The sequence below is a fragment of the Camelus ferus genome, chromosome 32 (assembly GCF_009834535.1).
Source record: "Camelus ferus isolate YT-003-E chromosome 32, BCGSAC_Cfer_1.0, whole genome shotgun sequence".
Taxonomy (NCBI): Eukaryota; Metazoa; Chordata; class Mammalia; order Artiodactyla; family Camelidae; genus Camelus; species Camelus ferus.
In genome coordinates this window covers 20,485,047-20,497,349 of record NC_045727.1, presented here as the reverse complement: position 1 = coordinate 20,497,349, position 12,303 = coordinate 20,485,047, and the positions used below count along the sequence as shown (strand labels likewise).

At 41.8% G+C, this 12,303-nt stretch overlaps 1 protein-coding gene across 6 annotated transcripts; it reads right to left on the bottom strand.

Annotated features, from left to right (window-relative positions):
• Positions 1-5,127: 5,127 nt before the first annotated feature.
• Positions 5,128-12,168, bottom strand: ZNF891 (zinc finger protein 891). 6 transcript variants are annotated; one of them, XM_032472156.1, is made up of 3 exons: positions 12,052-12,167; positions 11,435-11,628; positions 5,128-7,768 (listed from the first exon to the last, which is right to left on the bottom strand). In XM_032472156.1, exon 3 carries the CDS (start codon positions 7,653-7,655, stop codon positions 6,021-6,023), a length of 1,635 nt encoding a protein of 544 aa, XP_032328047.1. In that variant the 5' UTR covers positions 7,656-7,768; positions 11,435-11,628; positions 12,052-12,167; the 3' UTR covers positions 5,128-6,020. The 6 variants fall into 6 exon arrangements, with proteins under 6 accessions (XP_032328047.1, XP_032328049.1, XP_032328045.1 ...); XM_032472158.1 differs by having other exon boundaries at positions 12,067-12,149; XM_032472154.1 differs by lacking the exon at positions 12,052-12,167 and adding an exon at positions 11,700-11,814 and having other exon boundaries at positions 11,435-11,584.
• Between the last annotated feature and the right edge of the window lie 135 nt (positions 12,169-12,303).

Here is a 12,303-nt window from a genome sequence, read left to right as displayed (position 1 = left end):
TATTCCCATATTGAACAGAACAATCATTTTTACAAGCTGCGCTGCTTTCCAGAGGTAGCAGAAGACTGAAAAAAAAAAAGCTTCCTCTTTTTCAAGATAAAATTCAGTTACGATGGCCAGCCAGATGCATTAAGATACAAAAGCAGACAGGAGTAAAGTATATGATGTTGCACTTTAAGTTTCTTGTATGAAACATTTTTTCAGTTCCAGATTGTATTATTAAGACAACTGTGATACAGAGTGTGACCATCTCAATACATGTGAAGGGGCAGACATCCAATTTGAACATTTTGATCTGTGTAGTATAAGGAGTTTGTAGTTCAGACACACAATTTTCTTAGGGTTGCATATCCAAGATGTGAAAAATTTATGTGGAACTTAGGAAGGAAACCATTTTTTTCTCTGAGACAGTGACAGTTTTTTCATTATTCTGTTGTCATGATCAGTTATCCATACGTTTTACAAGCATCATATTCCCGATTAACACATCTACCCTTTACAGAAGACCACATTAGGTAAGTAATGATTTCCGTGTGAAGCTTTCTGAGTTGAGTTTACCTTCAGAGTATTCATGTCTCTTGCATACAAACCACGTGCACTGCTGAGTGACCGCCAGCATCTGGCATGCTGGGGGGTGCCGTCTAGCAGATGGAGCTGTCACGCAGTTGTGCGTGTCGAACATGGTTACAACAGTTTTTACTGTTGTCCCTTCAACCGAATGCAATGTTGTTACTATGAGGTTGAGTTTAACTACTGTTTATAATGTATTCAAAAAGTCTGTTTCTAGATGGGATGCCATATTGTGATGAGCTACTAGATGAAGCAGCTAAATTACAAAAATCATACTTGCAAAGTGATCACAGAGCTGCAGAAGCAATGAGGACTAGATGAACCAAAATTTCAGAGTGGACAGCTCTTCTGAAGTAACCTGATGATCACAGGATATTTCTTTATCCCTGGTAAGCACTCAACTGATTTTGGATGTGGGCTGAAAGACTGGAGATCTTTCCCTCAGCAAAGCGCTTTCGCCGGGGGAAAGAAGTCACAAAAATACTAGTGGTCATTTGAAGTTGACATGGCAGGTTAGAAACCTGAGAAACCTAAAACACAAAGGTGGTTCTCTCCCATGGGACATTTGCTGAGTTCCAGGGCTATGGAGGAGGCTGGGGAGGTGGATGAAAGCGTCTAAAAGGCAGAGTGGAACAGCTGCAGTGCCTGTGGTAATTAGGAATGAGAAACCCACCAGGAAAGGCTATCTGCCTAAAATATATGGCCCGTTTCTTCCTCAAGCCATTTGTCAAAATTTGGCCACATGGGACAGAAGGTTGAGACTAGGACCTACCAAACCTTAACATTAAAAAAGCTTAGGAGAGTCATATCCAAAATACAAAGGCTAAATAGAGATAAACAGCCTTATAAAAGCTTAGCATGGCACTGACCCAGCTCAGTCTGTGACTGGACTGAGGCATTTAGTGCCTTAAACTATCAGAGGAAAGGAAAAACTCTCCTAGAAGGTAGCGTAATTTGCACCCCTTGTGCTTCTTTTAGACACAATGTTTGGCATACAATTTTAAGAAAATGACTAAGCATGTGAAGAACAGGGTTACATAACCAGTAACTAGGAGACAAAACAGACAAGAGAAACAGACGTAAACTGAGCTGGATACGGGTTGGCTGACCAGGATTTTAATGTCTGTTTAATATGTTAAAGCAAATGTAGGAAAAGATGAAAGAAAAAGACAAAAAACAAAACAAAAAAACCCACAACCAACGAAGAATTTCAATTAGTAAGTGGAATCTATAAAAAATAACCAGATAAATATTCTAGAATTGAAAACAGTATCTGAAATTAAGACTTTAACAGGTGGATTTCACAGCAAACAACAGCAGAAAAAAGGTTACTGAACTGAACTGAAAGGCGAGTCAATTAAAAGCAAGTCAACTAAAACAGAGTTGTGGGAGGGCCCAGGGCGGGGGAAAGAGTGTAAGGTGAACCTCACACCCAGCAGAGGGAAGGGGACCCCTGCATCTATGAAAACAGAAACAACTTAGCGACAGTTTGTTCCCCGTATTCAGTCTCCATGGAAACTAGCCCTGCCCGGTCACCCCTTGAATTTCTACTATAAAACCCTGGCCTTCTCTCCTGGAGAGAAGCTCATAGTCTTAGAGGCATTAGAGCACTGTGACCTCCTTTACCCGGCAAAGAAGTCAAGTTGCCTTTTCTACTTCATCCAAAACTCTGTCCTTGAGTCTCAATCCAGTCAGCAGGGTACAGAGGCCGTGCTTTGGAAACCCCTTCTCCCCAGAAGGCTCTACTGATAACCTGGGAGGACTTTCACACCCACAGAGCTCTTCACTAACACCTCTGCCCAATCTTCTGTCCGTCTTACTCTTGGCAGATAATCTTACCCTGAAACCTACAGTCCCATGTCTGCATTTCGCTGGCCTGGGGGAACGGCTGATCTGCTTGGGATAAGGAGTTTGCAGATGGACGCATTGCTACTCTAAGCAAAACTGGGGCACTATCAGTAAAGGAAGAGGAGGAGACAGGGTAGCAGCTGGCAGCGTACGCCACACCGGGCCAGAAAGTAGCTCTTAAGAAACCAAACAGCAGCACACAGCTCAGGTACTGAAACAGCGTAAGTAAGTTAGATATAAGTAAATAAGGAGGTAATTAAAACGAACACACACAGTCCTCCTTTCCTTTTGAGAGAATGGTGGAAGTTTCCCTCCTTACGGCAAACGCCAGTCCTGTTTGTGCTCCAGACGCCTCCACCCCCTTCTCAGGAACTGTATGGAACTCACTCCTCACACCTGCATGTGTAACTCTCCATGCTGCACACATCACATTAGGACTTAAACATGTCCTAGTTTCTCAATATTTAAAAAACATTTCCTTTCCAGCTGCTGCCCTATCTTTCTCCTCCTGTTCAAACTCGTCTGTCTTTGTCGTCATTAATTATTCCTACTGCCCACCCTCAATACACTAGTTATTTCCAGCTAAGGTCAACAATAACCTTCATGTGGTTGTAAAAAAAAGTTTACTTTTTAAGACTTCATCTAATTCAACATCATAGTAGCATTTAAAAAACTTTTTTTTTTTGACTAAAAAGTGAGCATTTTATTTTTTATTATTATTTTTTATTGAGTTACAGTCAGTTTACACTGTGTCAATTTCTGGTGTACAGCACAGTTTTTCAGTCATGCATGAATATACATATATCTGTTTTCACATTCCTTTTCACTGTGAGCTACTACAAGATCTTGGCTGTATTTCCCTGTGCTATATGGTATAAACTTGTTTATCTATTCTATCTGTCAGTATCTACCACTCTCGAGCTCCCAGTCTGTTCCTACCAACCCCCTCCCCCCCCGGCAACCACAAGTTTGTATTCTATGTCTCTGAGTCTGTTTCTGTTTAATATTTAAGTTCACTTGTCTTTTTTTTTAGATAAAAAAATTTAATAAAAAAAACATTGTAAACCAACTATACTTCAACTAAAAAAATATAAAACAACTGATTTTACCTTCCTTCTTCAAACACTAGTTTGTCTTGGTTCAGTAAAACTCTAGTCTTCCTGGTTTCCCTCTTATAAACTAGGGTTCCTTTATCTTTAAATACAGGAGGTCTTCATGCTCAGTGGTAGACATTCTCTTTTCACAGCATCCATGTTTCCTATGCAATCTTAGTCATCTCCACAAAACCTGCTTCGGTCTACCAATGTTACAGAAATGACAGGCCAGCCAAGAAACAAGCACCACTCGGAGGGGTGGGAGTACTCGGATGTATTACGCCGGCGGGCTCAGAGGGGCTTCTGCCCTGAAGCTCTGAGCACCTCCAAGACGTGTGCGTGGGGTTTTACAGGGTTAATTACAGGCTTGGGGTATTCGGCCAATAGGCATGGAACAACTTTAGCAGCACCCTTATCACAAAAGTAGAGGCAAGGAGGCAGCAAACCAACATTTCAAGGCCAGATATGTCTCTGAAAATCCAGCTGGCTAGCAAAAACACATGAGCAGGGAATCAGCAAACCGACACTTAACTTAGATTTATGAGTTAGCCCAGCCCGGCTTTTCCTTCACACCTACTGATGTTGCTAAAATTATCTCTGTCCTAGACACCTCCTCAGGCTCAGAACTATATACCAGCCTGTTCATCCAGGTATCTCACAACTCTATAAAGTTAACAGGACTAAAACTGCAACTACTGCCTCTTTCTTCCATCATAGGTTCCTCCTTCCATATTCTGTTTCTCAGTAAGTTAGAGCTAATCTGGTCAGTATCTGTGGAACCAAGCAGCAAAATCTGAAGGGTTTCATTCAGCATTTAAAACTAGGAACTTCCCCTCTAACTGAAGACTCTTTGATTTTTCTTATGCTGAAATGTTGGGGTTTCCTTCCTGCTTCTCTGATCACTTGCTTTCAGTGACCTCCTCCAGCAGCTCTAGCCTCCGTGCAGAAGTTCTATCAGCACCCGTCTTCTGGTCCTCCTGAGACAGGATGGAAGGCGATAGGGCACAGCCACTCCAGGAATGCCACAGCAATTAACATCACAATGGTGAAAGATTCAACCCCCAGCAGGCCTTGAGGCTCAGGATGATGAGAGATTTAACTTCTTGTAGATCTTGAGCTTCATTATACGCTCACTGTGATATATTAACATGGTGAATAACACGCCCACAGGCACCATGGCAGTCCCAAGGCTGGCCGCAAAAGGTCAAAGAGTGGGAAATGGCCAACTTCCTGGGAATCCCAGCCCCTTCCCCAGGCTACTTAGATGGGTCCTTCCACTTATTAGCACATGAAGCCACCAAGCCCGTAAAAACCAGCAACACGGTGCCTTGCGGCCACCCCCTCTCTCCCTCTTCGGAGATGGCCCGCATTCTGTCTTTGGAGTGTGTACCTACTTTTAATCTGAGCACCCAACCCCCAACACCTTGTGGCCTTTCTCCTTCCTTTCAATGTATCTGAATAAATCTACCTTCACTCAACTGTGGCTCGCTCTTGAATTCTTTCCTGCGCGAAGCCAAGGACCCACGCTTGGCGGGGCACGTCCCAGGGGCTCGACCGAAGCCTGGCACACGGCCCTTCTCACGCCCCACGTTTTCCTGCATCACTCCCTTTTCTATGTTCCTATCCAAATTTGTACACCCAACATAAAATATTTAACTCGGCATATCTTGTGGTTTTTTTTTTTTTTTTTTTAAAACAAGGTTACTTGTTTGTATTGACTACATTGACTGTGTTCACGTACTATTTTGGAAAAAAAAATCAGTAAGCTTATTTTTCTCACATGAAAAGATGCCCATACATAAGCCATGCAGTGCTGGCACAGCTCTCTGAAGATGCCTCTGGGAAACCAGGGCCTCTCTGACACCATCCTTAGGCCATGGTTGTTGTCCTCGTTCAGCCCTACGAATGCAAAATCCAAAGGGAGAAGCCTGGGGAAGGCAGAACGACAAAGTACAAAAGGCAAAGAGGAAACACTACATAGATCTGTCCCCAGGGACACTGTCTATATTTGATTAAATCAGGAATGAGGGATAGGGCCATGCCTGGTGGCCAGGAGGCTGAGAACTAGCCATGTCGGTACTGGAGCTAAAGTACAGTTGTCAGTAGGGAGGGATGAACTGGGTGTTCAACTGGCCACCATCAGTATCTGCTGCACCAGGCCTGAGGGCGACTCTCAAGAAAATACCAATGAAGTAGCATCATACAGCCCAGATACTCCAAACATAGTGCAGTTAACCTAGACATCAACAGTAACGTAACTGAAAACATTAAAAATACATAATTCTAAAGAGCCATGGATCAGAAAAGCCATAAAGTCATAATAAATATTAGACAACATTTAGAATTAAAACAAAAGTGACCATAGACCAAGATGTGTTATTTAGCTAAAGGGGTGTTTATAGGACTATCTATCGCCTTAAGTGCCTATTTTAGAGAACAAAGACTGAAATAATGAGCTCGGAATCCACCTTAAGCCAATGAAAAAGGCAATCCCACATTCATTAACAGTTACAAGGTTTCTCTCCCAGTATGAATTCTCTTGTGTATAATAAGTGAAGAACTCTGACTGAAGGCTTTTCCACACTGAATACATCCATAGGGTTTCTCTCCAGTGTGAGTTCTCACATGTCTCTGAAGGGAGGAGGAAACACTGAAGGTTTTCCTACATTCCTTACATTCATAGGGTTTCTCCCCAGTATGAGTTCTCACATGCATTCTAAGAGATGAGAGACCACTAAAAACTTTCCCACAGTCACTACATTCATAAAGATTCTCTCCAGTGTGTATTTTCTTGTGAACTTTAAGGTGAGAGCTTGTGTTGAAGGCTTTTCCACAGTCATCGCATTCATAGAGTTTCTCCCCACTGTGTATTCTCTTGTGCACAATGAGGTAAGAACTTGTGCCAAAGGATTTCCCACAATGATTACACTCATAAGGTTTCTCTCCTGTGTGAGTTCTCACATGAGCCTTAAGAGATGTTTTTTGACTGAATGCTTTCCCACACTGATTACACTCGTAGGGTTTCTCACCAGTGTGAGTTCTCACATGTCTCCTTAGGGTTGAGGAATCACTGAAGACTTTCCCACATTCCTTACATTCATGTTGTTTCTCAGTCTTGTGACTTCTCTTATGCAAAATAAGATTAGAAATCCTTTTAAAGGCTTTTCCACACTGATGGCATTCATAATGCTTCTCTCCAGTAGGAGTCTGCTCCTGTTGCTTATGGGATGAATGAGGATAAAAGGTTTTGTTTTTACTGCATTCATAGGAATTCACCGCCATATGGAAACTGCTGCATACAGGAAGCACACTATTAAATATGAAAGGCGCACCACGTCTGGGGCAGGTGTGCTCTTTCTGTGCTGTCTGAGTTCTTTCAAGCTGAGACCTATGATATTCATGGCTTTCACAGACCCTCTCATTTACAACAGAGTTTTTCCCATAATTGTTTAGGATTGAATTACGCTTTAAACACTCAATATCTAAGTAACATTTATGACAATGTTTACTGGTGGAAACGCTCTTTGAAAAACCACGTTTTGATCTAAGTTTAGAGTATCCCTGTAATCCATGACATTCATACGATCTCTCCTGAGATGCTGTCTTCTGAGTAAGCATCACTTGCCTTAAAATTCCCTTTGGGATCTTGTGCTGTTTTCTGATCTTGCAGCATTCCCAGTCTTCTCTTAATGTGGAAGGCCAATCATCCATTGTGAATCTTAACATTTGCACACCACTGGATGATTTTGCCACCCAAATATTCTGCTTAGATGTTGATTCTTTGGTGTTCAGTTGACTCTCCCAGTCTGGACAGATGCCTTGGGAAATTCTCCTTTTCACAGTTCTTATGTCTTCTTGACCCAACAGGGAGACTACAGGCTTGCATAACTGACATTCCACTGAGGTGAGATTTATGTAGTTTTCCAACATCACATCCCTGTACATACTTTTCTGAGTAGAGTCCAGCATCATCCACTCCTCCTGGGTGAACTCCACAGCCACATCTTTAAAGGTCACTGGTCCCTGTAAACAGGTTGCTGGGAATCCAGCCACTACCCTTTCCCCCTCAGTATTTCTCACACAGAAACAGGCAGAGTCCTGTGCAGGCAGAGCCCATATCGGGGAGAGGGCTATGGCTGCCATCTTGAGAGTCTCAATGTGACCGCCGCCTGTACAATGGGGCTGAGATCTGGATATTTCTTTTCTTGTTTCTTGGCTCCAGTCAGGTCAGGGATGCATTTCACTGAGTGTCCTCCCTGTGGCCAAAGAGGCAGGTTCAGGTAAAAGAAGAAAAGTGAAAACAGAATCCAACTGAAGGCAAGGTTAAAAAAAAATTACAGACCCTCCCCTGTACCTTCCAGCAAGGTTTCCCAGCTTAAAACCTTTACTGGGATTTGTACTGACATGGATACAGCCACGCTTGGCCCCTTCTTGAACTGTCATCTTGGTTATTCATACTGGCTTCTCCTGTAGACTACTACTCAGCTCTGGGCATTATTAAAGACAAAGAGAACCAGTATAAACAGGCACTACTGTTTAAATTTTATCCATATTTTGCTAATTTTTAAGTTAACTTTTTGGAATAAAAAAAATTTCCCACTAAACACAACTGTTTTAGGTAAATTTCTTTGTTGTATATATAACTTGGTGTTTACCCGAATAACCTCACAAACAATTAACAGGGCTGATGATTTGGCTGTTACCCTACTTAGGAGTTTTACTGGAGTTGTTAAAGGTCAATGTGTGACTTTGAAACAAATGTTCATTTGATATCTCTGTCCCCATAATCCATATTTCCTTATGACAATTTATTCTACCTAAAACTGGAATGGGATCAACAAAGAAGTATGAGCTACATTCTAAGCTTTGAGCCAGAGGCCTTTACAGTGTTGACAATATTCAATGGTATAATACTTTCCTGAATAATTTTTATAATGGCTTTTATACAAATGTTGGAACAACTGACCCTGTGAATGCAAAAAAAGAATGCTTGGAGACTTTAGGGATCACAACAAATCATGCAGCACTTTATTATGCCAATATCTTTACAGATCTCTTGTTTTTAAGGTGAGTTGATAACCTCCAAATACAAGCCTTCTATCTCAGTATACACTTCAATATCAACAGAGTTCAGGTTTAATGGACAAAATTAGAGAATTGGCATTCTTTATTTAGACAAAGATCTTCAACAGGAAGAGTATGTCCTTACTTCAGAAGTGTGTACAATTCTGTCACACTTCAGTGTGAATCACATGGAAGTATTTGTCTGATTCATTCACTGCTGTATTCTGAGTACCCAGAACACCCCTCAGCCCAAGGCAGACACCCAACAAATGTTTACTGAATAAACTGAATTAATCTATGGCAATTAAGGTTTTGTGGAAAAAGTTTCTTTTTCCCCCCCAACATCTATACTATTCTTACAAAAGAGAAACAAAATCTGAAAGTTAGGCTCCCTCTTCAAAAAAGGACATTAGTTTGCCTTCTGGTTAAAGTTGTTAAGCTAAGAATTGTACCCTGGGCTCATTTCTTCATTCCCCCTAGCTTTCTTTCTTTCCTAGTTACAGAACTAACACAAAAACTAAACAACTTTACCAAACAACAGGGAAAAAAATATCTGAATAAATGGAGAGATTCACCATGTTCATAGATGGGAATATTCAATATTAAAACATTTCAATGTTTCTCAAACTAGAATTGCATTAGGATTTTCATTAAATTCATTCCTATATATTCAATAGGAACTTCTTGAAACATGACGATTTTGTTTTAAAAGTTTTATAGAAAAATAAAGACGTGAATAACATGGCAATTATTAAAGTAATGCTTTGCTCTACTATATTATTTCAAAACTCATTATAAATCTCTACTAACTTAACCATAATTGATGAATGTAAAAGTTCCAATTATGATAAATAGGTTACATACAAAAGAACAACGGAAGAGGACCTCTCAGTAGTGACACGGCTCCATTTTCTACCAAGCTTTGCCAGTTTTCAAAGTTCTATGGGAAAATAATTTCCTATCTCGGGTTTCTATACTAGTCCAAAATACTATGCAAATATGAGAACAAAATAAAGCAATTTCTAGTCACACACAACCTTAATGTTGACCACGTCTCTGGAAGGCAGTAAGGTTATTATCCATTAAAAAGGGAAAAGAAGTTTCCAGGAAACAAGAGACCCAACAGAGAGATGAGAGGAGGGGGTGGATGAGTATGAAGGGAAGTCCCAAGCCTCCCTTCAGAACCTAATAAGAGAAGGAAGAATGCCCACCCTGCCACACTGGTCAGCGTAATCTTTTCTCAGAACTTAGATAATTACTTCCAATTTTTAAAATTAACATTGTTCTAATTATAAAGGTAATGCATGCTCACTCTTGTTTGCTGATCTTGTATGCTGTTTAAATTTGCTATGCAATTACTGATTCTTTTTCTGCTTAATCTATCACTGTGACTATGGTATGTTTCAGATGTGGCTCTTGTAAACAGGAAATAGATGGGTTTGTTTTGTATCGAGTATTTTACATAAAGAATTGCACCTGTCTATACCGCTAAAAAAAAAGGAAAATAGCAAGAAGGAAAAGAAAACTTTAAAATAGAGAGCAAATATTACTCTAATAGAAATCCAAAATGAAAAACATAAGACAAAACCAACAGATCTCCAAATTAATCCAAATCTGCTTCTTTGGAAAGATTAATATAGGTGGATATCTTGTAGGACTAATCAAGAAAAAAGATGGCCCTAATAAATATTAGGCTCAAGAAAAAAATAGCTACAATCATAGTAGATTTTACAGTATCTTTCACAAGCAGTGATTTTAAAAATCACCAAAAGAATCACTACAAAAGAATAATATGAACAATTTTATGTCAACAAACTTGAAAATTTAGATGAGGCAAACAATTTTCTAGAAGAACATGTGTCCAAAATTGACTCAGTTAAGAACTACAAAACTGAAATGAATCACTACCATTTAAAAATGAATCAGAAGTCAAATATCTACCCTCAAAGATTTTGAGCCCAAAGGAAAAATTATTTTACTGAGTAGAAGAAAAAAACCTACGCTTCTCAAATTATTCATAAGACTTGTAAAATCTTTTTAGTATTTGTACTGCAAGGATAGTACAAAGAAAGATTAAAGTGCCATCTTAATTCTGAACACTGAAAAAGTCCTAAGTAAAATATTAGTGAATTGAATATGGCAGTGTTTTAAAGTAATAATATAATGTCACATTCAAGCAGAGTTTAACCAAGAATACAGGAATGTCTCAAAAGCAGAGAAACAATTACGGTTATCATCATGTCATAGTATAATGAACATGCTTGTATCCATCACTCTATTTTGAAGGAGATCTGGGAATGATGCATTATTTGTAAATACTTCAGAATTTATCTCTGAATGATAAGGACTTTTCAAAAATCATAATCAGGATATTATTACCACACCTAGAAAACAAGTAATGATTCCTTAATATCAAATACATATATATGCAGTGTTCAAATTTTTCTGTTACCTCATAAGTGCTTTACTAAAAGTTTAATTCATGGTCTAAATAATTTTCATACAATTTTAAGTATGTTTTAATTTAAGGTTTGCTGTAGAGAAACAGTATCTCCTTACTGTGATGCAACCCATTAACAGGTTAAGGACTGTGGACAAAGAATGTCACCTGCCACATCAGTACACAAAAGACGTTGTGGCCTTCAAGCCATCAGGCACTGCAGCTGCCAGGCCTTTGCACCCTAAGGGGGGTTCAGGATGAAGACAGGACACTGCTCCCAGACAGTTAAGGTGCAGATCAAAGGAGTGATTTCAATCAGCCCAGGCTCTCTCATCTTCCCATACACAGAGAAGTGCTAAATTCATTCACTTGAGCTGTCCAGTTTTCTTTGACAGTAACCTTTTGATGTTCTGACTACCTGGTTTTTGTTGCAAAAACTCCTGTATATCCTGGCTCCTCCCCTGCCTCTTCAGAGCAGTCCCTCAGGGCCATCTGAGAGGCTGTCTTCTGGGCTTAAGTCCTCACAAAGTCGGCTGAGTAAGACAAAATTCTCAATCTTCAGGTTGTGCTTTTTTTTTCCCAGTTGAGAGAGGTTAGAGTTAAGAAAAAGTCCTGGATAAAGTAAAAAGAATTGGCGGGACACCCTGCTCCTCTCACCCACACACTGAGGTGACACTCCTTACCTGAGCGGGTTCTGCTCAATGCTCCAGCCAGCTCCCCCTGCCTGGTGGCGCTGAGGGACTCCGGGCCAGGTCCCCGCCCGGCCCAGGGTTCCACGGGCTCCCGCCCCTAGGTCGGCGGGACCACGCCCCCGCCCCGCCCCGCCCCGCGGTTCAGGGGACCCCGGCCCCGCCCCCGGTCCACAGGACCCGCCCCGCTGAGGCCTCCCATCCCCGCCCGCTTCTCTGCCCGCCATCAGGCGGACCCCCGCCCCCAACTCAGGAGAACCCTGAGGCGCGCCCACCGCACGGCGGACGTTCCCCTCGCCCCCCGCCCTCCGGCGTCTCCTCAGCCTCCGTGCGCCCACGCGCTCACCTAGCCTCGCTGTACCTGCTTCTCGCGTCCGAACGACCGGGCCGCCGTGGGAAGGGAGGGGAGAACGCCCGCGGGGCAGGCGGCGGCGCCGAGGCCCCAGAGCCCCAAGGAAGAGGAGGAGGAGGAGGAGGAGGAGGAGGAAAAGGAGGGCAGGGCCCGGCGTTCGCCGCCGCCCACGGAGCCACGGCCCGGCCTACATCTCCCAGGAGCGACCCTGGGCTTTGCGTTACGACCGTGCTTGTCGGCTGGTCG